General features: G+C 45.1%; 1 protein-coding gene across 1 annotated transcript in view; it reads left to right on the top strand.

Annotated features, from left to right (window-relative positions):
- inpp5a (inositol polyphosphate-5-phosphatase A) overlaps positions 1-25,148 on the top strand; it is a 206,581-nt gene that overhangs the window by 66,646 nt on the left and 114,787 nt on the right. The window contains 2 exon segments of the mRNA XM_083774951.1: positions 4,602-4,702; positions 6,662-6,749. Coding sequence (XP_083631077.1) covers positions 4,602-4,702; positions 6,662-6,749 — 189 coding nt within the window.

Genomic DNA, 25,148 nt, shown 5'->3' on the forward strand with positions numbered 1-25,148 from the left:
ACCTAGGGATGGATGTTATGTTTAAACAATCAAGACAAGAGGCGATCAAGAAATGCATCTAATGATCCATGCTGGTACAAACATGTCGGTCTAAAAGTGTATTGATACCTGTCAACCAGCGCTGCCTGGGTTTACGCTTTTAAAGTGACGGTACACATATTAACCAGTTAACGGTTTATTTAACATATTATTGGTAAAAAGGTCAATTGCCTTCCCTCTGTTAGAAAAGTCCTGTATTTGAAGGTCCTAGTAAAATATGCTGGTTCTGTTCAGATTTTATTGTCTCCCGTCTTTCCACAAGAAAATAGAAAATGCTCGATAGTGAGCTTGATAAGAACCCAGCTCGATATGGTGGTCATTATCAATAAGAATTAACGAGCTCCATCCCTAGCAGGGAAGGGACAGTCTTATTGAATGCTCTGCCCACTGGCACCCTGTCTCCACCGATGGCTGCTTGACCAGTTGCTCTGCCCACTGGCACCCTGTCCACAAGATTCGATACACCACCAAGATACCCATGTACCTGTCTAAATACTTCATTAATGTAAACGAAGTCCACACCCACAACACCAGAGGGAGTGCAACAAACCATGTACAACCCAGATTCGGCACAAACAAGGGACTAAATTATTTTCGCTCCGATGCCACCAAAATGTGGAACGCCCTACCAACAGTCATTAAGACATGTGAATCCCTTGACTCCTTCAAACCCGCTCTTAAAGGGCACCTACGGACGGCTGCAATTCGAAACTGGCCCCCGTAAAATCTGAACCCCCCCCCCCCCCCCCACCGCCCCCCTTTTTCCCCTCACTGTATATGTTTCTATGTTTCTTTTCCCTTTTTGCTTCCTTTATGATGAATTCCTGTTCTGTTCTTTAACTATATAGAAGTGTCTATTCCTTTATGATGAATTCCTGTTCTGTTCTTTAACTATATAGAAGTGTCTATTTGTACGTCTCTAAATGTTTTGATGAATTGAACATGGTGGACCTTGTTGTAAACAAGTGTAATGCTTAATTGGGTCGTCCACTCACAGTTAACAGTCTTTGTATTGAGTCTGTGCTTGAAATGTACTGTAATTCTGCAAACTGTTAATAAATATTTCAATCAATCAATCAATGTCTCCACCGATGGCTGGTTGACCAGTTGCTCTGCCCACTGGCACCCTGTCTCCATCGATGGCTGGTTGACCAGTTGAAGTACCTAATTAGTTGTCAGAAGAGAATCTGACTAGAGGTTGACTGTACATTTATACATGGGCAAGACAGCTTTTTCTGTCAATGGCCCAACTTCGTGGAATGAACATTTTTCACTTCAATTGATTTATTTTACTGACTGGTTGTTCTGCATAAAGTTCCTTTGTAATTTATCCTGATTTGTAATGTTGTGTTGGATGTATTGTTTTTGACTGTATTTTGTGTATTGTAACCTCGGCTACATTGTAAATGAGGGCTTGCCCTCAACTGTATTTCCGAGTATAAATAAAGGTGATGATGATGGCAGAATTGTAGATGTATAGCAACAGCTTGTTTAGCATATTATGGCAGTCAGAGATTTGTACTAGAGATGGATTTTTATGTAACTTACTGTCTAATATATTGTGCTCAATGTGCTTTATGTTCTACTTGGATACATAATATAGATTAATTGGCGTGTGTTTCATTCGTCACTGTTTCTACAGTTTTCAATGAGATGCAAGTACATTGCTTAAGGAATAGTTTTTATATATATTTACGGTATATGCAATGCAGCATGGCTACAACATGCTGGTATTGGTTTGAACTTTCATAATCCCAGAATAGAGTGAATGGAGGCAGTGGCAAATAATGTATAACTGGGATTATAACTGAACCCTTTTCACATCAAGTGCCATTATTCAGCATTAGAGCCACGGATGGCTTTTAGCCTCTCTGACCCCAAACTAAAGAATATTTAGTTGTTGTTGGATAAGATTTTGTCAAATTCCATGCTTATGGCAAATGTTGGTTACCAACTCTGTCATTTATTTGGGCACCACCTGGAACCCCCTCAGGGACCACTGTTTGAGAACCAGTGCTGTATAAAATACTAATTTGTTCAGTACTATGATATAGGCTGCTTCTGACCTTTGACTCTGCCACGTGATCAGGCGGTAATTCTCCCTGCAGGGAGTGCATTAAATGGTTTTCCTCTGAAAGATATAGGCCTACCGCCGTTATGATTATTAAAATAAAGTTGTCTGTCTGAGGCTGAGGAGGAATTAAGTGCTACGCAGGGACAGATTCAGCCACCACCTCCTACGGCAGATATATAAACTGTCAGAATGGAAGGAGAGAGAGGGAGAGGGAGAGAAGATCAGAAGGCACACCTCGTAATCAAACACATCGGCAGAGTGTGACATCCGTGTGAGGGTGACATGTCATGTCATGCCACATGGAGATGCTGTCTGTTCTGTTTGCCGTGCTGGCGTCTCTCTCGTCCTCTGTTTGCAGCACCAGCTGTCACTATAAGGCTGTACCCTAGCCCTGTTTTTAGGACTAACTAAATGTTGCTGACGCTGACACGCCCTGTGGAGCCCCGGTGTTAGTCACTATACCAGTAGCCAGTATTTCCAGGGAGAAAAAAATATGTCTGGGACCGAGTACACTTCAATTCGGCATAGAGTAGCGCCAACATCACTCTCTGCTGATTTCTGATTGTCTGCACCTTTATTAAAATGACGCAGACACCCGTACACACACACACTCCTCTCTGTCGCTCTAATTAATTAGTCTCATCATGTTGCGCAGCTGCGTCTAGATTCTCCCGGCGGATCCTGCCGGGAGCTGCCCATGCCATAGAAAGCATAGACCGGACCCCAGGCTATTATACCAGTAACCAGAGTGGATTTCAGTCTATTTGTAAAGCCACAGTCATAAAGGTGTATTTCTTTTGTTTTATATAACTCGTAATAAATCATTGGTATGACAAATCCATCCACGTTTGGTCTCACCGTGTCAAACTGAATTTTCTGTTTTTTAATTAAAAAATGTTATGAGTAGTTTGCCCTTTGCCAAGGTTAATGTTTTTTTCTTGATTATGGTAAATTAAATGACCTGTTGTGTAGATTCTTGTTTGTCAAAGCTATGTTTTACTGCTTGGAAAGACAAATACAATATGCTCTATTAAAGTGCATGTGTCAACTCACGTGCATTAACATGCGTGCGTAGCCCACACCTCTTTCTGCACACACACACACACACACACACACACACACACACACTTTTACTTTACTCCCGTCACAGTCAAACTCTCAGACACACTGCATGCACTCTCTTACTGTACTCACGCAAGCATGCATGCACGCATACACACACGCACACGCAAACACCCAGGCGGGCACTTACTACTTATTTTTTGCCTGATGTTCGTTAACACTGCGAGCTCCTTCAGAGTGTGACCTGTCCCATCTGGAACTGAGAGGTCCACTAATCTTCCCCACCCGAGTTTCAGATTCGAGGCCCGCCGCAGGTCTCCATTCCTGGGGTCACGCAGCTAAGTGACAAGCCATAGGTTGATGGAAAATCCATAGCGCTATCGCCATACATTACTTTTATTTGATGTGGCCTATATAGTGAGCATAATGCAATGTGGAAGGCAGTAGGGTGGTGGGTGGTGGTAATGGTACTAGACTGGGTCCTGTGGTTGGAACCTGCATGGGACTGTCCCGCTCCGTAATGCCTCCCTTGGGGGCCACACATCTTAGCTGACGTTGACATACGACCCCTTCCAACCCACCCATGGTCTTGACCCATTCGGTGCTTGTGTTATGGAGCCCTGTAACTCAGTCCACGGTATATGGATTTTCCTGTCGGGCGTGTGTACGCCTTAAAACACTATGGACAGGGCACTCACAAACACTTTGCTTAGTGTAAGAGGAAATGGAGAGGCCAATCAGGTATTGTTTCTATACGGTCTGACTGTCTGGGACCCCTTTGTGAGCATTTCACCGAGAGTAAATAAATAGAATGCATCGGTTTGAAGTGTTCTGCGTATAATGTTGCTCCCCACAACTTCCTCACAAACTCCCCACACTTTTTAGTTATTTTGAATTTTATAAAGCATTGCCTGACCCCGACTGTATACATATTTACTGGCAATTTGTTGATGACAGAGCTATTTGGGATGCCAATTATTTTATTACATTGAACCGAGGCTATTTCTATGTGTGTGTTTGCCCACATTCCAAACAAACACAGCTAACAATAAATGTTCCAGTAGCATAACTACACAGTAAAATCCTTAGAGTTAATTTAACTTGCGGTGAGTGATCCGTGTTTTCTGACACACCCTGCCGCACGTGCAGGCGGGCAGGCTACTGGAGGCACATCCCTGTCGGCACATTTAGTATGGACTCGTCAAACAAGCTAATGTTTTTCTGTCCCTCAAACAACATGGCATTTGTTTTTGTACCCTCTCAGAGTTACAAATGGACAAAGCATCATTCAGGGTTCCAGTGTGGGTGCATATTGAGTGTCCGGCCTGCATGGGCAGATCACACACTTCATTTCCAATATTGAGGTTTGTCCCTTTGTCCTTCCTCTCACTGACCTGCGTATCTCTTTCTTTCTCCTTCCTCACAGACGATACATTCGCACAAGCCCCACTTTGTGGCGGTACACTGTCAAGAGGTTGGCGGCAAGAACTTTGAGGAGTCCATGGCACACGTGGACTGTTTTGTCAAGTAAGTAGCCCTTTGGTAAACGTCAGATATGATCATGATGCGAGTCTGCAAAACGGCCCCTGTTGTGAATGTTATTGGCCTCATTCTGATAGCCTGCATGGGTACCAGCCTGATTTGTTTTGTCACTCGCTACTCAGTCTGGCCTGCAGGCAGCAGACTCTCATTTCATAACGTCACCTGTTCCGTAGCCATGTTGTTGCTGATACGTCATCAGCCAGAGCCACTCTATCGATGCTTCTCACTGTTAGCGCCAGTTCGAGACTAAACATTAGGTGAAAAGTAGGGGTGCACAATTATGAAATTATGACCGATATCCGATTATTTGACACAGATTTTGACCAATTCTTGGGGCTTGGCCCAAAGCCTGTTGACTCTTAATCCGCTGCCATTAATTAAAAGCGTACTGCCACACTTTTTGTTTGCTGGTGAAAACCGATTAAATAATCTGGATTATATTTTGACCGTTCTGATACCGATATGGCCAATTCCAATTATGCTACAGATTCTATCGTGCATCCCTAGTAAAAAGTAAACTATTTGATTCAGTAGTACAAAAAACTGACGACTGTGTGGGGTGAGTTTAGTGAATGATAAGGGGACGTTGCAGGACAACAGCAGTAGCTGTGTGGGGTGAGTTTAGTGAATGATAAGGGGACGTTGCAGGACAACAGCAGTAGCTGTGTGGGGTGAGTTTATTGAATGATAAGGGGACGTTGCAGGACAACAGCAGTAGCTGTGTGTGGTGAGTTTAGTGAATGATAAGGGGACTTTGCAGGACAACAGCAGTAGCTGTGTGTGGTGAGTTTAGTGAATGATAAGGGGACGTTGCAGGACAACAGCAGTAGCTGTGTGGGGTGAGTTTAGTGAATGATAAGGGGACGTTGCAGGACAACAGCAGTAGCTGTGTGGGGTGAGTTTAGTGAATGATAAGGGGACGTTGCAGGACAACAGCAGTAGCTGTGTGGGGTGAGTTTAGTGAATGATAAGGGGACATGGCAGGGCAACAGCAGTAGCTGTGTGGGGTGAGTTTAGTGAATGATGAGGGGACTTGGCAGGACAACAGGCTGTGTGGGGTGAGTTTAGTGAATGATGAGGGGACATGGCAGGACTACAGGCTGTGTGGGGTGAGTTTAGTGAATGATGAGGGGACGTGGCAGGACAACAGGCTGTGTGGGGTGAGTTTAGTGAATGATAAGGGGACATGGCAGGGCAACAGCAGTAGCTGCGCGTTGCACATTGCTACGACATCAAACTGGTGTTTTTTTTATCCCCAACCCGCAACACAGACCAATCAGAAGCCACGTCCATTTCACCCGTTTCCCTGTCTTTTTGGATTAATTATCAAATGACAAAATAAATCCACGGAATGCAGCGAATCAGGCTAATATTGTGATGTTATTGATTATTATGAAAAAAAAACTTATTTTTTTGGCTTTTTGCCTTTATTGATAGGGAACAGTCAGACAGGAAAGTGGGAGAGATCTGCGGAGTGACACGCGGCAAAGGCCGTCTGGCTCGGGAGTGGACCCCGCGGCACGCTGTCCGGCTGGCTCAGCAGCCCAGGTGCCCAGACGGTTGAGCTATAACCGTCCAGGGCCGATGTGGTTGATTTATCTTGGTTTTTCTGTTGTAGAGCTGTCAACTGAAAATGCAGCCCCCCTGCCTTGTCACCTGTAGCATTATGTTGAAAATGAGTGGAGATCTCCCCCCACTGGTGGCATCATGCTAGTTGTACTGCAGACTAGATGAAGATGAAAAGAGTTGTTTCCCATTATTTTTGCAAGGCAGATTGTATCAGATAATTAACATTTCACTTCCTACAGATTGGTTTGGTTGTATTATTAAGTCGATCGTGTGTGTAATAACTAATAACTGTCTTGGTAGAAACCACATAACGGCTCAGTACTTAGTGTGTGTGTGTGTGTGTGTGTGTGTGTGTGTGTGTGTTTTCTCCATCAGAGAGCTTTTGGCCAGCGATGCCATGAAGGAGTACAGCAGAGCCCGCGTCTACCTCGATGAAAACTACAAATCCCAGGAGCATTTCACAGTAAGGGCCATTCCATCAACTTTTCAAAGTCTTTGTGTATGTAGGCTGAAGGACTACAAAAATGACCAGATATTTCTGAGCCATATTGTTCTGATCTTTTGGCGTAGGAAAACACAATGTCCTCTATACGGTCAGTTACTTATTGCACGAACTTGAAGACGTGTGCTATGAGGGCCCGTGTTCAGAATGCACAAGAGAATCTTTGACGGCGAACTGCAGATTGAAATCACTGGCAGGCTGCACTTCTACTCTCCTTCCATACTTTTTTATTTTTTATTTAACCTTTATTTAACCAGTAAAAACCACAGTGGGACTGAAGTCTCTTTTACAAATGTGAACTGGCCAAGAGAAGAGGCAAAATAAATAATTAACACAGCAACAATTAATACAAGACATTAACAGGACAAACATGAAAACGCTCATAAATACAGTACCCACTACCGAAGAAGCTCAGAGGGAGAACAGGAACATCAACCAATAAAGACTAATGTATAAAAACTAAGTAACATAATTTGCTATGAAGGGTCCAAAGTTTACCAACTCCTGCAATGATAGCAGATGGCCACAAGGTGGTGGTATATACTTGGAAGTACCCTAGTATAGTAGTGGGTCACCTTGCTGGCAGGCAGCTCACACAGCTGATTCTCCTGTCTTGATTGCTGTTGATTAACCTATTTTGAGGTTAAGGTCGATTAAAAAAAAAAAAAGGCTTCAACATTTTTCAGACCCCCCCATCTCAAAATATGTAGTTCCAGGGACCCCCCAGAAGCAAATATTTTAGTTAAAAATGTAACGATATATATATTCAAAGATTTGTGCCACATTTTCACGATTTTTCTAAAATAGCAGACCTACATGCTCATAGCGCTTTGATCTGCTATTTTGTAATAGCTAAAGTATAACAGAATGCTTAAAACACAAAGGGGTTCCCTCCCGCCCAAAATGGATTAAGGAACTTAGCCCAATGACTCACATTGTACACGGACAATTGGATGAATTATTCTTTACCCATTCTGACCTGAGATCAGATTAAAAAAATGTCTGTTTGAAAATGATTTTTCAAAAATAGCAGACCTACAAGCTCGTAGCGTGCCACTCGGTGGCGCGCTATGAGCTTGTAAATCTGCTATTTTTAAATAGCTAAAGCATAACGTAATGCTAACACCAAAAGGGGTTCCCGCCTAAAATGGGTTAAAATACATTAATTTAACCCCCTCATGGCTAGCGACGTAATAACTCATTAATAGACATTATTTGAATCAATACTTTGGCTTGGGTGCCCACCTAGTTTATGTTAGTTGTATTTGTGAGTATTTGTGAGTCATTTGTGAATCACTTTGCCATACAATATTTTTCAGCTCTGGAATCTAATCTGATATTTGTCACCGTCTATATTGTCTTGTTTCTTGCAAAAGTTGAAGTTGTTTTTATGGATACTGACATTACTTAGCCAGCTAAGATGCATACATCTGAGGCCATTACCCGTCTCTCTCCATTCATGTTTTTTATATGCACCATAGCCAAGTGTCAGTTGCGGCACGTGGCCACTTGGTGGCGCAAGACATTCAGAAAGACTTGGCTCTAGGAAAAATGGATATTTTCCCTGAACTCGCCCCCTTAGAGTATTAAATTGGAGTTTTACTTCAGCAGATTAAAATGCAATGCAGACTACTATAGATGCCCGAGAGGAGACTATGATCTCTCCCCTTTTCCAAGAAGAACAGTTCTGTTGGGGGGGAGAGAGATGGATCGGGGGGCTGTTTCAGAATAACTTCCATTGACGTGGTCTATATAGATATGGGACCGCGTTACCAATCAGCGCGTGATCGCTCAGCTGTGTCTGTTTTTGTCGCGGTTATCACCATGCTACGCTGCACCTCCACACAACGCTCATAAATCACATCTCACCGCTGACTCACATTTGCTCTTTTCATAAACATATTACAAACACTATGGCCTTTTACAAAAAAATAATTATCTGCCATTTCACATCAAGCCGGGGATAATATCCCAAACATTGCGAGCTATTTACTCAGTGCCGTCTTTGTCTATAGATTAACCTTTGTTTTGTGTTTCCATTTTCATCAAATAGAGATTGCGGGGCATGGCCGCTTTCTCTTTTGTGAATCAATGGGCGTAAAGGGAAACATCTGATGTGCTTTCTATGATGTGGATATTGAAATCCTGGCAACAGTAAACACGAAGAGACTCTCCAGTCTGCCTCGCCACAGGACCTGCCATTTGGCTTAGATGACATCACTCATATTTGTTTCCTCAAACTTCGATTTTATTTACCCCCCCGCCCGTTTTGCTCCAGGGATAATTGTTTGTTGTCCGCCCTGCCTGTCAATTTTCAGATCATTTAAGTGGAAACGCCACGAATGGCTCCTCCTGAGCTTCCACTGTGTGTGTGTGTGTTTGTGTGTGTGTGTGTGTGTGTGTGTGTGTGTGTGTGTGTGTGTGTGTGTGGTCGGTCTTGTTTTTTCTTTCCTTCTGTGCACCTGTGTATTTCTTGGGAGTTATAGCTATAGTATACATAGTAGTTGAAATGAGAATTGTACTACAAGTCACTTGCCATGTTTGTGTTTGCGTGCATGCTTTGCGAGCCACCGCTGTGTGTCAGTGAAGGGAATATGGGGTAATATATTAACGGAATGACTGTTCAAATATGTGATATTTTGGATATTAGAAACTCTAAATATGTTCTGGTTACTTACTGTATACTGGATCTCTTGTGCACTAGTCCCTTCCTAACATTTTAGTCTAGTTTTTATTTGTTGATCGAAATTGTCAGTATATTTACTCTTGGTTTTAGTTATCATACCTTAGTTTTCATTTAGTTTCCATTTAGTTTTCGTCAGTGGAAAAAGTTAGTCAAAAAACATTTTTCGTCTTAGTTTAAGGTCACAAGCCGCGGTGAAGAGCAAACCACCGCCACTGCCCCAGCCCTTCTCTTTTTTTTTACTCACCACCGCTCAACGTTATTTCAACTCCGGTGGTCAGCTCACCACCGGAGCGGTGGTCACCTCACCACCGGAGCGGTGATCACCTCACCACTGAAAATCCGGACTATGAATGAGCCTTTAGTCTACGAAATCAACACTGTCCCCCAGGTCCGTCCCACAGAGCAGTGTGTATAACTTCATTGCCCGCTCTTATCAATACAAACAGAATGCCCACGTCTCTAATCCGTGTTAATCCTAGAGGTTGCATGATAGGAGGTCGTATCATCCTCTTTGCAGGATATATATATATAAAAAAAAAAGTATACACATCCTCTGATGACCTGTGTGTCTTAGACTTCAGTCTCCTAGCCTCAAGACATTATGTAAGCTATCAGTTATTCAGTACGGTCTGGAGCAGACAGAACTCCCACATGACATCAGGTGGGAACCGGCAACAGACTACCAAGGTGAAAGGAAAGGGCTTTCACAATAACATCACCGCTGTGTCCGGTGGCGGTAGCGGGCAATGGGTTTTAATGGCATTAATGTTTGTTAGCACCGTTTGTTTTACATCACCATTACATCACCTAATCAACATGAGTTAGACTTTAATATATTAGTGCCCCTCACTTCACACGGGTGTAATTGTTAGGGTAACGGGTACCGTCGCCCAAAGTCCATCTCGCCCTCGTTTATTTCCGCCGACCTCACGCCGACCGCTCGCTGTTCTTGTATTCTTTTTTTTTGTTTTACTGAGAATAAGGTTAGAAATAAGTTTAGGGTTAGGCATAGTTTTACTGGGGTTAAGTTTAGGAATAGGGTTAGGTTTTGGCACCGTTTTATTGAGGTTAAGGTTAGGAATAAGGTTAGGTTTAACCATTTGAACACAATTTACTTAGGTTACTTCTAGGAATACCAGGCTGAGCAGTTCTGCCGGATGTACGCCCGGAGTGAGTTGGTAAAAGGGCAACTTCATTGGTATTCTTTTTTGTGTGCCTGTGTGTACCACAGGAATTATTTGATTGGCTGAGCACGGAATGTGATGTGTATGATGATGTATTATGCTGTAGCCTATGATGATAAGAGCACACTCACTTCACGCAAGTGTGTGGTTTTTTTTTTGTATCTAGAAAGTTTGAGAACTACTGCTTTTTAGAAGGCATTTGTAGAAGCTGCCTCGGGTCGTGTTGGGTTAAGCCAGTGGTTTTCAACCTTTTTCATGTCAAGGTCCATTATTTTTGACTCCAAGGAACAGCACCACTCACAGGTGTGATTTTTTTTATTCTGCATTTGAGGACCACTATTTGATGACCTTTAGCCTCGCAGACCCAAAACATAGAATATGTTGTTGTCGTTGGATAACCACTGGTTGAATACCACGCGGGGGTTAGGCGGTTGTACCCGGCCTGTTGGCTTGTGCCTCCCATGGCGAGAGGTAGCGAGTGGCGAGCAGGCCTTCCCCTCTTGTCTTTAGCTCAGAGGCTGGGGGGTGGGGGGGTGGGGGGGATTTTCTGACTGACTGACACCCCCCCCCCCCCCCCCCCCCCCCCCCCCCCCCTTTCTCTCTCTCGCTCTCTGTGTGACTGAGCCCCGGGCCGGGGTGTTTTACAACCCCGTTAAGGTATACAGCAGGTAAAATGTCAATTAGGAAGGACCGCCCTGATAGCTCAACTCCCAATCCACTTGTTCCAGGCCATTAATATTTATCATGGGCCCGGCCCTGGGGCTGCCTGCCGTGTCATCGGGAATGATGTGCGCTAATGCTTGCCCTTATTACCACTTCCTGCGCGCGTGCACACTGCACACACACACACGGTAAAACGCACTCACACATGTGCGCACACACACACACACACACACACACACACACACACACACACACTTAGGCTCCCCTATCTATAAAAGTGTAACGCCTCTCTCTCTGACTCTCTCTCTCTCATTTAGCCTTATCAAGATATTCTCACTTGCAGACACCAGTGCTCACAGACACACACACACACACACACACACACAGACACACACACACAGACACACAGACACACGCACAGACTCAAACTCCCAGACACAGAGCCCTCAGTTGTTCCAGGGCATTTTAATGGGAAATTAAAGGCGTCCTGTATGTCTGTCTGCGGTCTCCTGGACAGGAAGCAGTGACAGGCCGCAGTAAGGGGATAAATCAGACACGGTGGTCTCGACAGGACAGCGCTGATGTGTGTGTGTGTGTGTGTGTGTGTGTGTGTGTGTGTGTGTGTGTGTGTGTGTGTGTGTGTGTGTGTGTGTGTGTGTGTGTGTGTGTGTGTGTGTGTGTGTGTGTGTGTGTGTGTGTGTGTGTGTGTGGGCGCGCGTGTGTGCCATGTGTTCTCCTACCATCCCAGGAGATGGAGTATGATGTCCATCACTGACCCTGACTGTACAGTAAAATCTGGATTGTTAATTTGTCTCTGGAAGTGTAAAAAAAAACGGACAGGTCCATTGAGTCGTCGGCGAGTGCACTTTCACCGACGACGTGCACTCCTCCTCAGAGGAGTCCTTTGTTGCGCCCTGTCCTGTGGAAGAAAGAGGGATGCTATTTTGATTGCCGAAAACGCGATGCACATGTTTGGTCCTGTCAGCATCCATTTGCATCAGTGTACTATTTGTATGCGCGATACACAGTCTAGATCCTATACCCGAGCGCAGACAGTCTGCTCCATTTGATTAACTACAAGCAGTCACATTGAACTGACTGGGACTTGTGTTCTGTCTGCTCCCACTGACCGTGAACAGGAGGTCATCTTATTTAGAGCAAATCATATGAACATAATTGGCCTATATTTAATCCTATATGAATATAGTTCATTACGTTGCTGACAAACTTAAATGGTGGTGATACACGTCTGGATTTAGGGGGTGCAGTGGGTGCACAGACCATTCAGAGGGGCTGAATTTAGGGGGTGCAGTGGGTGCACAGACCATCCAGAGGGGCTGAGTTCCATCCAACCCCTGTCATGTTGTCTTCCCTATAGGTTTCCTGTCTTTCATGCCAAAAAAGAGAGTTTAATGTTTAAAACCTTTTTTTTTCCCCCAAAAAAAGCTATTGTTTGTGTTTTACATGCCCGGTGCGTGGCCCACCCAGATATTATGTCTGTTTCCCTTCCATGCCCATATATGGAGTTTTCAGGCATGCCCAAATATGGAGTCTATGCAGACGTCATAATGTCAGAACAGGCCAGCTCCATATATGGACCCTGGGCAGGGGACTGGTCCAGAGCCCGGGCAGAGGTCTTTTTGGGGCGCTTCTAGCTTCGGAAACCCAGACGTTTTTATTTCCAGGGAAGAAAAAAATGCCTGGGACCGAGTCCACTTTGTCGATCACTCTCTGATTTCTGATCGTCTGCACCTTTGTTAAATTGATGCACACACGCACACCCGTACACATACACACACTCCTCTCTTTCTCTGTCGCTCTATTGAATTAGTCTCATGTCGTGCAGCTGCGTCTAGATTCTCCCGGCGGATCCTGCCGGATCCTGCCTATGCCATAGAAAGCATAGGTGGACCCCGCAGGCTAGGGCGGTTCTGGACAACCGTGGGTCCGACCGACTCGACACCGGCCACTGCACCCCCTGCGGTGGTGTGGAACGCGTGTGTCGAATTTGAATTATAATTATTACTCCCAGCGTCATGATTTGAAGAAAAAAATCATTTTAGCCAACAGCTTGATGAGGACCGTCTGAAAGAGGGAGCAGGTAGTGTATTGGTGCCATGCTCAAGGACACTTTTGGCAGCATACATGGCTGTGTCGACGTACACACTAACCCTCACAGGAATCCAACCGCTAATCTCTTCATTTACCACGCTTTTGTCTCACTTATACCCTATTACCATAAGCCACCCTGCCTCAACCCTAACCAAGAACCAGTGGACGTTGATGTCGAGGTGCATGCGTGCGTGCGTGCGTGCGTGCGTTATCCCATGTGGTGGCAGGCGGTTCCACTATAGCTGCATGGGAGGTGAGGGTATAATCCTACTTCAAGCGGCACGCATGTAATGCAATCATCAGAACCCACACTCAGCCACTCTGCTCCGCACCCAGGAATTTATGAACACTTAGTGTCTCTCTGTGCTGACAGGGCCTTCTCGTGTGTGTGTGTGTGTGTGTGTGTGTGGTATTACTCCCCAGCAATACCTGTCACCCGCGTTTATCACCCGTTTTAACGGCCTCCCATATGGTCACCTCAATCTCCCTTTTAATACTGATACAAAAATGGGTTACACGCGTCGCAGACGAGTATACGTACAGAATGAGACGGAGGAGGGGAGATGGAGAAAGTAGGGTCACATACGAGGATTGAAATGTTGGTTTTATACATGGAGGTTAAGTGGGAGGGCCAATTATCTCCTCTCTACCCCCTCTCTCTCTCCCTCTCTCTCCTCCCCTGCTCCCCCACCTCTCTCCTCTTGTGTTCTCTATATACCCCGTGATCAACAGGACTATAGGAAGGCAGCAGAGCCATAAGCAGGTTTAAAATATTGCAGACAAAATATTGGAGGGCTCTTATTTCAATATGGTGAGAAGTACAGAGCAGACTGAGTCCATTTGAAGGGAGTAGATGTCAGGGCGGTAATATTGTTGGGCCATAACTCTCTCGGGCCATCACTCATGCACTCAGGGGCATGCCCATAAGTGCATACACACACACACACACACACACACACACACGCCCGGGACACACACACGCCCGGGACAAGTGTTGAGCGACAATCAATGAATCTGCCATCAGACGTGAATTATGAGCGAGAGAACAGGGACTGGCTCTGTGAAAATATTTTGGCTGAAAATGTATATATAATTAATGGGTTGTGTGGAGAGGCAAGAAAATTGATGCATTTATTACAAGGAGCCTAATCCGAGGAAACTGAGCCTAATGGCCTCCTGGCCCGTCCACACACATGCACACACACACACACACACAGCATATTGAGGTGCACGCAGTAATGCACGCGCACATGCACACAGTATGCGTGCATGTCCAGCTCGCCCTCATAAACAGTGCTGCGATAAAGTGCTTGTGTGTGTGTGTGTGTGTGTGTGTGTGTGTGGGTGGGGATTGGTTCAGTGGCCGGTTGATCTGGCCGGGGAGTAAATCAGTTGTCCTAGAGCGAGGGAAGTGTGTGTGTGTGTGTGTGTGGTCAAGGGGTGTAGGGTTGGGAAGTTGTGGGGTGGGGTGGGGGTGTCGGTCGCTGGCCACAGATAATGATGTGATTCCAGAGCCAGGCAGGGGCCGAGCGCACCTCACCCCCACCGTCCATTATGATGTGCGGCCCCCCAGCCACCCTGAGCGGGGGGCACAGAGTGAAGGTGAGGCTGTCATATCGATCTTTTTAGCGCTAAAATATGAGCCACTTTACTCTGCTCCCCGGCGCAGTGATGTGAAAAATAATAACTCGGACCCAAATTAAAAATATTGATCGCTTAGGAGGTGTTGAGAGCAAATAAACACCCTCTGAAGGATTTTTATTTCCCCTCCGCCTGCCCTCCACCCTTAGCCCTTCTTCCCTTCTTCCCTCCCCCTCTGCCCTCCCCCTCTCCCCCACCCCGTCCCCCCACCCTGCAGAAGGGGCTGGGTCAGGGGATGTCGGCTGCATGCAGGGCCCACGGTAGATACATCTGGTTGGGGTCCTTGAGGCAGTTCCAGGGGGTCCCCAGCTAAATGATAGTTTGGAACCAAGTGGACCCTTATGGGACTGAAAACTCAGATGTCATTAAATGGGAGGTCCGTAGACTAATGCATGTCAAACTGGGGGTCCGTCTTAACCGACCGTGTACGTTCGTTTCACCATGTTTTCGCTTCGGCGGCAGTAATTTCACTTCCAGTATGTACAGTATGGGAAATGTCCATTATTGCCTGCATTGCATGGTCCTCCAGAATGAGAACATACTGGTGATTATCGCTTTGATAACGTTGGAAGTGCGGGTGTGATATACCGAGCTCTTTTACTCTGTGCTTGGCAGTAAATGGTGCATTTATATAGCGCCGCTTTACAGAGATTGTGCATTACATTCACCGAGTCTCACACACCCATTCACACAGATACCGGAAACCTCGCCAGGTTACCAAGTCGCCACGGCGAAACTTCATCAATGTCTTCATCGTTTGCTGTCTTCATCAGTGTAGTATGTCAAACTCACAGATGTTATAGTTCATTTCCAAAGTGATCAAAATTATGTTGTGCAATTAAATGGTCAGCTAGATGATGATAAAAAGGTGAGTATGTGAATACCAATGATAAGTAGGCCTACCATTTCAGGAAATGTTTACTAATGAATTACATTGTTTCGGTACTTTGGTGTTTTTAGCATCCCTACTTTCTCTAGTGTTAACTCTAAACAACTATCCTCTCTCTCAATTCAATGCAATTTAAATTAAGGTGAAGTAAAACTAAAATGCACTAAATTGCGGCGAGTCTGTGAACTGGCGAGTTCTCCTGATACCATTCACACACCCATTCACACATGGCGGAGGAATGTCTGAGGAAACCGTGCACGGCACCAACCTGCTCATCGGGAGCAATTAGGGGGTTCAGAGTCTTGCTCAAGGACACTTCGACACTAACTCTGGTGGAGCCACGGGTTCGAACTGGCAACCTTGCGGTTACCATCCGGTCAGTCTACCCCTGAGCCACCGCCGCCCCTCTAGTAGTCTCTCTACACCTAAAGAATGATAATAACCCCTATAGCTACCATGCAGTCTCTTTATTGTTCCCAGACACAAATGAACAAGCACAGGGAGTCACTCCCCCCTATCTCATCATCCACTCTGGCGCTGATTGATCGGGTCTTGACTCTTATCATCTGACATTAGCCTGGCTCCGTTCAGGTACCCCCCCCCCCCCCCCCCCACCACCACCACCACCCGTCCCCGCGGTCATAATTTTGCCCTGACTTTTTTTTATTCCTCGCCCGTAACGGATGAGCTGACACGGGGCCATCAAACGGGTGGGAAAACAATTGCCACCGGGTTAATTTTATTGCACCGCTCCCCCCCCCCCCCCCCCCCATGCATGTGCGAGCGGGTGGGAGGTTCCCTCTGCCCGCTGCCTAGAATGAATGACCGCTCCCTCAGAGTGGACAGGAATGGGAGGGGCGGGGGGGGGGGGGGGGAGGAGTGGTGGGTTTATGGCTAGGCACAGGGAACCAGAACCCACACACACCACACACACACACACACTTCAAATCTAAATTGAGATTCTCCTGACATGCTCAGAATTGGAATTTTGATCTATAAGCGAGGTGATGTTCCATTTAGTTGATGATGAAAGCTGCTATGTTTCCCGCTCAATTGCGTGGAACCCCCCCCCCCCCCCCCCCTCGTCCATTTGAAGTGGGTTAATGTCCGCACATGCTAAACAGCAGCGGACACACAGCGGCAGGACCCCATCGAGTCAGAACTGTCCTAAAACAAACTACTTAGGCCCCTTTTCCACTATGGGGTGGAACCAGAACCAGAACCAGAACTTTCCAGGACCCAGAACTACCAAGAACCATGTGTAGTTCCAGAACCAAGTTCTGCTTCCGTTTCCATATAACCAGAACCCAGAACCTGTTAAGTCTGCCCCCCCCCCCCCCCCCCCTATTCCCCCACTGCTGAGTAGCTCGGCCGGCAGGGCCCCCTCCCCCTTGGCACGGCCGGGGGGGTCCCGGAATACAGAGATATTCATGTTTAAATAATGACTGGTTATTATTCAACAGTGGTGGAAAGTAGCTGTATATAGTATTCTACTTAAATACATTTCGGCCATTTGAAAATAGACAAACTACAAGCTTGATGAGACACGTGAGCTTGTAGATTGTCTATTTTCAAATTTATTTGCTTTATTGTACTTTTTTAAACCAATAATATGAACATATTTTTATATGCCACATGTGCCACAGCTGTGGCAGCCACATGCCACAGCTGTCACATATATTTCCTATACATAATAGATATACTGTATATGCACATACTGTAGTTTATATGAACATGGATATATGCAGCATACATTATATATAGGCTATATTTGCCGATATGGATTTCCTTTCCATGTGGGGAGTGGGACAACAGTAAAACACCCGTTTTAAATGCATTCGACCAGTTGTTCTCCAACCTTTACCTGTCTACAATATTTTGCTTAAACTGCAAGAGAAAAATATATATCATATAGGCTATAGCTCATATGATAAATGATAACCCACCTTTTGAATATAGCATTTAACATTGTGTGGGTGGCAATTATAGTGCCTCTTGAGCAGATTGAGCAAATTGTGCCATAACATCCAGTCCAGTTGTAATGTCAATATCAAGAAATGTGCAAATACAAATCATTTAACCGTTGTGCTAGTTGAATTTAATTCTTCCAATGTGTAGTATTGTGTACAGCACATTTCTAGTAATGATATGCCTAATGCCTTGCCCTGAAAAAGAAAGAAAATTCTGTTCTGGCAATTTAGAATAGATTATATGGCGCTCTCGCGCGCGAGCACACGCACGCAAACACATACACGCACGCAAACACATACGCACACGCACACACACACACACACACACACACATCTGCAGTTAGCCTAGCTGTTAGCTGTAGTGTAGAACAACAACTGCAAGCAAACAACTCGTCGCGACAGCTTTATGGCTCTCTCTCTCTCTCCCTCACGCACACACAAGCTCTGTCTCTCCCTCTCTCGTGGCCATAGTGTTTCTGTGTGCTTTTCCAGGTTATTTTTATGTGTGTCCGCTGTCGCTGTGTCGCACTTAGGAGTTTAAAATGTACGCTGTTGTGTTGTGTGCGCTTCTCCTCGCTCCGGTCTCCTCAGTGCTCAGCCTCAGAGTGCTGTCACCTCAGCTCGACCAATCGAGAGCAGCAGCGCTGCTGGCCCCGCCCATAGGTTCCCAGAACTCAGCGTTAGTACTACCTCAAAAGCAGGGCCGAAAAAAGGTTCTGAGAACCTGGTCTGAAACCGTGCCGTACCGCGCTGTGCGCTGTGGAAACAAACCCAGAACTAAAAAAAATAGGTTCAGGTTCTGGATAGTTCTGGTTCCACCCCATAGTGGAAAAGGGGCCATAGTATATCTAAATGCTGCCGTAATACTTGGCTGGCTCCCACCTGGTTTGCACCACCACACTATTATTGATTTGTCTACAAGGACGTTTGCTCTGTTTGGGGCGGCCAATACTTGAATGAATAGATATTTGATGGAGCAGCACAGGGGAGGGAGAGGGAGAGCGAGAGAGAGAGAGAGGGGGAGGGGGAGGGGGAGGGGGAGGAGGGGGTTGGTTGGAAGAGGGAGGGAAGGATGGCATGCTGCCTGTTGACATCAGTGAGGACTGAGGGACCGCTGGCTGGCTGGGGCGGCGATGGCCATATCTCCGGTCCTCCAGTCAGTCGAGTAGAGCTAGCGTCCTTCCTCTCATCCTGGTGAAAGCTAATCTCTGTTCCGCTGGCGTTGGGGCCGTGTGTGTGTGTGTGTGTGTGTGTGTGTGTGTGTGTGTGTGTGTGTGTGTGTGTGTGTGTGTGTGTGTGTGTGTGTGTGTGTGTGTGTGTGTGTGTGTGTGTGTGTGTGTGTGTGTGTGTGTGTGTGTGTGTGTGTGTGTGTGTGTGTGTGTGTGTGTGTGTGTGTGTGTGTGTGTGTGTCCGAAACGTTTTAGCCAGTGAGCCAAAAGAGAAATTGGATGTTTGCCCAGTGTTGTGAGCTTGTACATTGGCTATTTTCATTACTTCTTAAACATTTGTTTTCTAATTTATGGAATTCCTTCTTCGATTTCGATTTATTTGATTTCTTCATGAAATTATAATAATAATAATAATATAATACAATCATTGAATTTGTTTTAAAATCATGCAATTTTCACAGTTTGGGAACCACTATTGTGTGTGTGGTTATATAGTTAGTAACTGACCGTCCATACATATTGATCGCCCCTCTCTCTCTCTCTCTCTCTCTTCCCCTTCATTTGCATGGGCCAGCTGACCGGAGGGCAGTCACTGGCCATTATATTCCCATTAGCTAATCTCTCATCTTTGATTTCCATAATCCTCCGCCTATTGAGAGGCCTCACAGCTCTCACAGACCCACACCCCCCCCCCCCCCCCCCTAACCCAATGCATGCGCGGTCCCTGGAGAAAATAGGCGGCACCCCCGCCTCACCTCACCCCAACACCCTCCGTGGTTCTAATCTCCACCCACACTACACCCACAAACTAATCTCCCCCCCAAAAAAAATCTGCACAGCCACATGCAACACACGTAGACATGCGTGTACGCATATGCATACGCACGCTCTCAACAGCGCATGAGCAAGTGTGTGTGTGTGTGTGTGTGTGAGAGTTTGTACTCGAGGCATGTTGCCACATGCACACGCTACTGCTTTATACTGGTAAGCTACTCATTGTAGTTTTTTGCATACACGTAGGTTAACATTTTTTGTTTCATACTGAAAGTTAGAGCCTTATTGGTATCTGAACAATTAAGTACATACAGTAATATAGGCTTTTATGTAATGTAGTCCTATTACATACAACGTTGAACCCTAGCCTCCAAACTCTAGTCCAGGGTGAACGTTCGGCCAAAAAGCTGATCTCCTAGATCACACAACACATTGTAAAACGATGCGTTTTGAGCTTGCAGATCAGCTATCCTTGGTGGGAGGACAATAAGGAGCGGACCACGTATAGAGCCTGAGTGACCCTGATCAAGTATATTATTTACAGCAGTGGTTCCACACAGCAAGGACCCCCAAATTGACACTATAAGCCCGCGGACCGCCATTTGAAGAGATATGCCAGGGACCCCCATAAGAGAAGATTTTTACGGCTCTAGCAGAGATTCTCAACCCGTTTCATTTCAAGGACCCCCAGTTTGACATGAATTAGTCTACGGACACTCATTTAATGGCATTTCTATCTCTGGGACCCCCAATTTATATTGTAAAATCAGTGGTGGGCCGTCAGGGCCAGTAAAGCCTTCTCTGCTGATGCATAGAAATGTGTATTTTATAATAAGTTTTTCTTTTTAACAAATATATTGTATTTATTTCTTTACCACTGCACTGTTTCTCACTCAAACAGGCTTCCATTCTGTGCAGGTACAACAGGGCTTGTTTTTCTAACTTGAGGCCTTCAGAATCTCCACAGAATCCCCCTTCTGTTATATTGAATGGGAGCAATATAGAGATTGACAGGTTCTTTAACCAATCAGATTTCTAGTTTGCCCTGCTGGGCCTTTTCTTTCAACTTTAGCTCTGCTATTTTTTTTTAATCGTTAAAATGTGCAAATCTTTGAATATATATTATTGTTTCACAGCTGTTGTTCCAACTCTGGGGAACATATTGTCAGATGGGGATATCGGACCTTGTCACATGAAATAGTTTGAGAACCACTGATATATAGAAAATGAAACTGACTTTTCAGAAAACATCCCGCTCATGATTTAGAAGGCTTTTGCTGCAGTATCGGACTCGGTTTAAGTGGAGAAGCTTTGTGTTTCCTTCACAATAGTTGTGCGCGGTGCGTAGCGCACTGTGTGTGTGTGTGTGTGTGCGTGCGTGCCCATGTGTTGTGCTGCAGTGTTCAGATTAGTGCCAGTGATCTGTGGCGTGGTGTCAGGGGAGGTGTTGTTATACGACTCCTGGCGTCTCTTTAAAGGAGCCTTTATTAACATGAGTGTCAGACCACAGCTTATCTGTCTATGCAACAGATTAAGCCCCTGAGGAACATGCTCATATTTCAGCTGCCTCCTCGCTATAGTCAGTCTGAGCGCTCCTCTCTCCTCAATGCACGTGGGAAATCTTCACTGAAAAGAAATAAATAAAAGTCCTTTGGTTAATGTATCTATCCATCTGTAACTGGATACAATTGTGCAAATACGTTTGTATGCGACTGTATACACTCTCAGACTGGAATTAAGTGATTTCTAACGGGGTTTATTTTTATTTTTTATGCACGCCGTTGTTAGTGCACTTCTCTTTTTGAGCTATAGTGGGGTGACCAGATTGGGCTAATGATGCGCTGATCGATTGAGTTGATCAACTCCATTACCGTTATTAAAATAGAGATTTTAATCCCCCAGGCAGTCAGAAGTTATCGCTTTGTCATGTAGTCTCGCTTTGTTGCAATTACCCATTTCTAACGATATGTCAGCACATTTCTATTTTAGTTTTAGTCATAATCAATCAATAGGTAGTCTCTTGAATAGTTTTCATTTATTTTTAGTCACATTTTAGTCACCTGGAATGTTTTTGTGTTAGTCTAGTTTTAGTCGACTAAATATCATGAGATTTTAGTCGACTAACTCTACAGTTGATTTAGTTGACTAAAATGTGTTCTGGCGGGCCTTGATGCCGTCGCAGATTTTACACTTAGCCGATTTACAAGCTCACAATGGGTCGTGCTGAGACACGACGTGAGCTTGTAGATCAGCTATTTTCAGCATTCAACCAAGTTAAAAATGACTTATACTGGATCTCTTGTCCACTAGTCCCTTCCTAACATTTTAGTTTAGTTTTTATTTGTTGACAAAACAGATTATTTAATATTTGAGTCATTATAATACTGGTTGCTAGATATAACCAGGCTTGTTTCATTACATGCCAGCTTGGAAAATCAACAATGGTGGACATTGTAAACAAAGTGGAAATGCAAATTTGGAACTGAAGACTGAAGAAGAGGAGGGATTATACAAAGTAGGGTAACATTGATATATGAGGACAAAAATCAGTTGAGCTTTTCCTGAGAGCAATTTCCATTAAAGCACCCATATGATATGAAAGTCTGATTGTTCAAAAATTGGTTATTTGTAGGGATAGAAAACACAAAGGAAATTGACTTTAAACCAACTGGAACTGCGTATTCCCATATTAGACATTGAAGCTCACGCATCGATATGCCGTTTGCAGTGTCATTCTTTGGGAGTGGGGAGGGGTGTCGGATGCAGCGATATGGATTATCTATCTATAGCCAACAACACGCTCAAACCTCCCACATTCTTAGTCCCGGGAGCATTCCGCTCTTCTTCCGTCCTCTCCTGGAAAGATTCATCCAATGGGCCAAATCAAATTGATCTTAATCGCCCTCCCTAGAATTCTCCTGGAGCGACAGTTTGCATTGATCGTAGAGCAGAAGGCCTCCCTCACTCCCTCCCTCCCTCACAAAAAACCCCTTCCCCCACCCACCCCTCCGCCACCCACTGCTCCAAACGAGCTGATAATTAATAAAGGCTGGCTCTACAAACAGTAGTCAACGGACACCATGATGGATAGGACGGCCCTGGACACCAACCAGTGCAACGCCACCATTTGTCCCCCTCCTTGCTCTCTCTCTCTCTCTCTCTCGCGCTCTCTCTCTCTCTCTCTCTCTCTCTCTCTATCTGGCCCTCTTTAAGGGCCCCGGGTGTCCATTATCCAGCATCATTAGAGATGCAGAGCAGCACCCACCGTGCTAATTAAATACCCACAGGTTGCCCTTGTTTTTCACCCGGGATGTTTTCTGTCAAGTATTGGCATGCATTTAATAATGCATGGGAGCCAAGTCACTCGTGGAGTATTTTGGGCTCAACCGAGATGCATGTAAGAACCTGGGCAGTCCACGACGATAAGTGATATGGATTGCAAAATTGCAATTGCTCATAAAGAGATGATATTCGGTGGCAATGCATTCATCATTTGGAACTCATGCTTCATTCTGGTCGCTGAGATTCACAATATTGTCCGCTTTCTTTCTAGCTATAATATGACTTGAGCAAATAATTGAAGACAAGTAAGTAGGCCGGGAGAGCCTTATTGACGTTATAATGACTCATGAGTCTCTCCCTGTTAAAATGTGCTAGACCCCTGGGAGACCTATTACTGAGGCGACAGTTAAGTAGCTCAGGGGTAGAGTGGCCGGCTGGGAACGGCAAATGTTCCCAGTTCGATCCCGGGCTCCCCCACAGTTGGTGTGTCCTTGAGCAACAATGGTGTTCACGTATGGAGTATAGCACGCGTTCACGTATGGCCCATAGTGCCATGCATAGTGCCGCTCGAAGCTGCAATACCACTTTCGGCCACCATGTCCATTTCGCTTCAAGCAGATGTTTCCACTGCAAGCACTCTAAAACCTTAATTTCTCCCGATTGCCTAAAACCTTACTTTCTCCCGATTGCATGGTTTCCTGTCCTTCGACATCATGAGTGTGTGTGTGTGTGTGTGTGTGTGTGTGTGGCTGGGTGAGTGTAATGCACAATGTATGTAAAGCGTGTTGGAAAAAGTGCTATATAAATGCACCATTTACCATTACTGCATGACTTGCCTCACCCAAGCTCTGCTACTCATCCGCTGAGTCCGTGGTATCCAGTTTATTCAGTCAAATAAAATGTATTTGGGCGGGCCTTGATGCTGTCGTAATGACGGCATCAATAGCCGATCTGCAAGGCCACAACGCGTCGTCTTGTAGATCAGCTATTTTCATCATGCAACCAATTGTAAAATGACTTATGCTGGATCCCTTGTCCACTATACTCCCTCAAGTCCCTTAACATTTTAGTCTAGTTTTTATTTGTTGACAATTGTCCGTATATTTATTCTCAGTTTTGGTCATCATAGCTTATAGTTTTTATTTAGTATCCATTTAGTTTTCGTCAGTGAAAAAAAGGTAGTCGATGAACAATTTTCGTCTTGGTTAGACAAGAATTATCATCATTACTTCCTAGCTACAGCTTGCATCTGACCAAACAATTACCCCATCGTTACCCAGTCCTCGTTGAGCTGTCACATGACAAACTGTCCAATGAGGGGCGACCAACAAAACTCTAGAGTCATTTGAACCTTGTTTTTAGTGTTTTTCTTCCTCTGGTCATGCACGTTGAGTAGTGACAGACAGGCTGGATCACTGACTGATCCATACCGTGTTAGTGCTAATGGGCTTCCTTTTAATCACCACATCCCCAGTGCTCTGTGTCAACACATGACTGGTTTAGAGCTGCTAATTGTGAGATATGGACATTTCCTGACCAGGGGGAAAGTGTAGCTATGCACACGACTGACTGTAACACCATGTGTTGGTGCGTGATTTGAGAATACCATTGCTGGGACCGGGATATTTCAACTTTTAATATTTTTGTTTTGTAAATTAATACAATGCATTGCATCGCATCGAGTTGTGAGCTTGGAGACTGGCTATTTTGGAAGCATTTTAAAACTGAAAGTGCATTGTCTGTGGGTTTTATATTAACCCATTTTGACTCGGTGGCGCGCTATGAGCTTGTAGATCTGCTATTTTTCAATAGCTACATTCATCATGTTTAAAACACCAAAAGGGGTTCCCGCCCAAAATGGGTTAAGTGCTTGTATTGTAACTGTATAGCTACACAGAACCATTGGGACAGTTCCTTTTCCTGAAAAGTAAATATATATATACATATATATTGCACATAGTGATATGTAGGCTACTGTTACAGTACGTTT

The sequence above is a fragment of the Protomyctophum parallelum genome (genome assembly GCF_964188405.1).
Source record: "Protomyctophum parallelum genome assembly, chromosome: 10".
Lineage (NCBI taxonomy): Eukaryota > Metazoa > Chordata > Actinopteri > Myctophiformes > Myctophidae > Protomyctophum > Protomyctophum parallelum.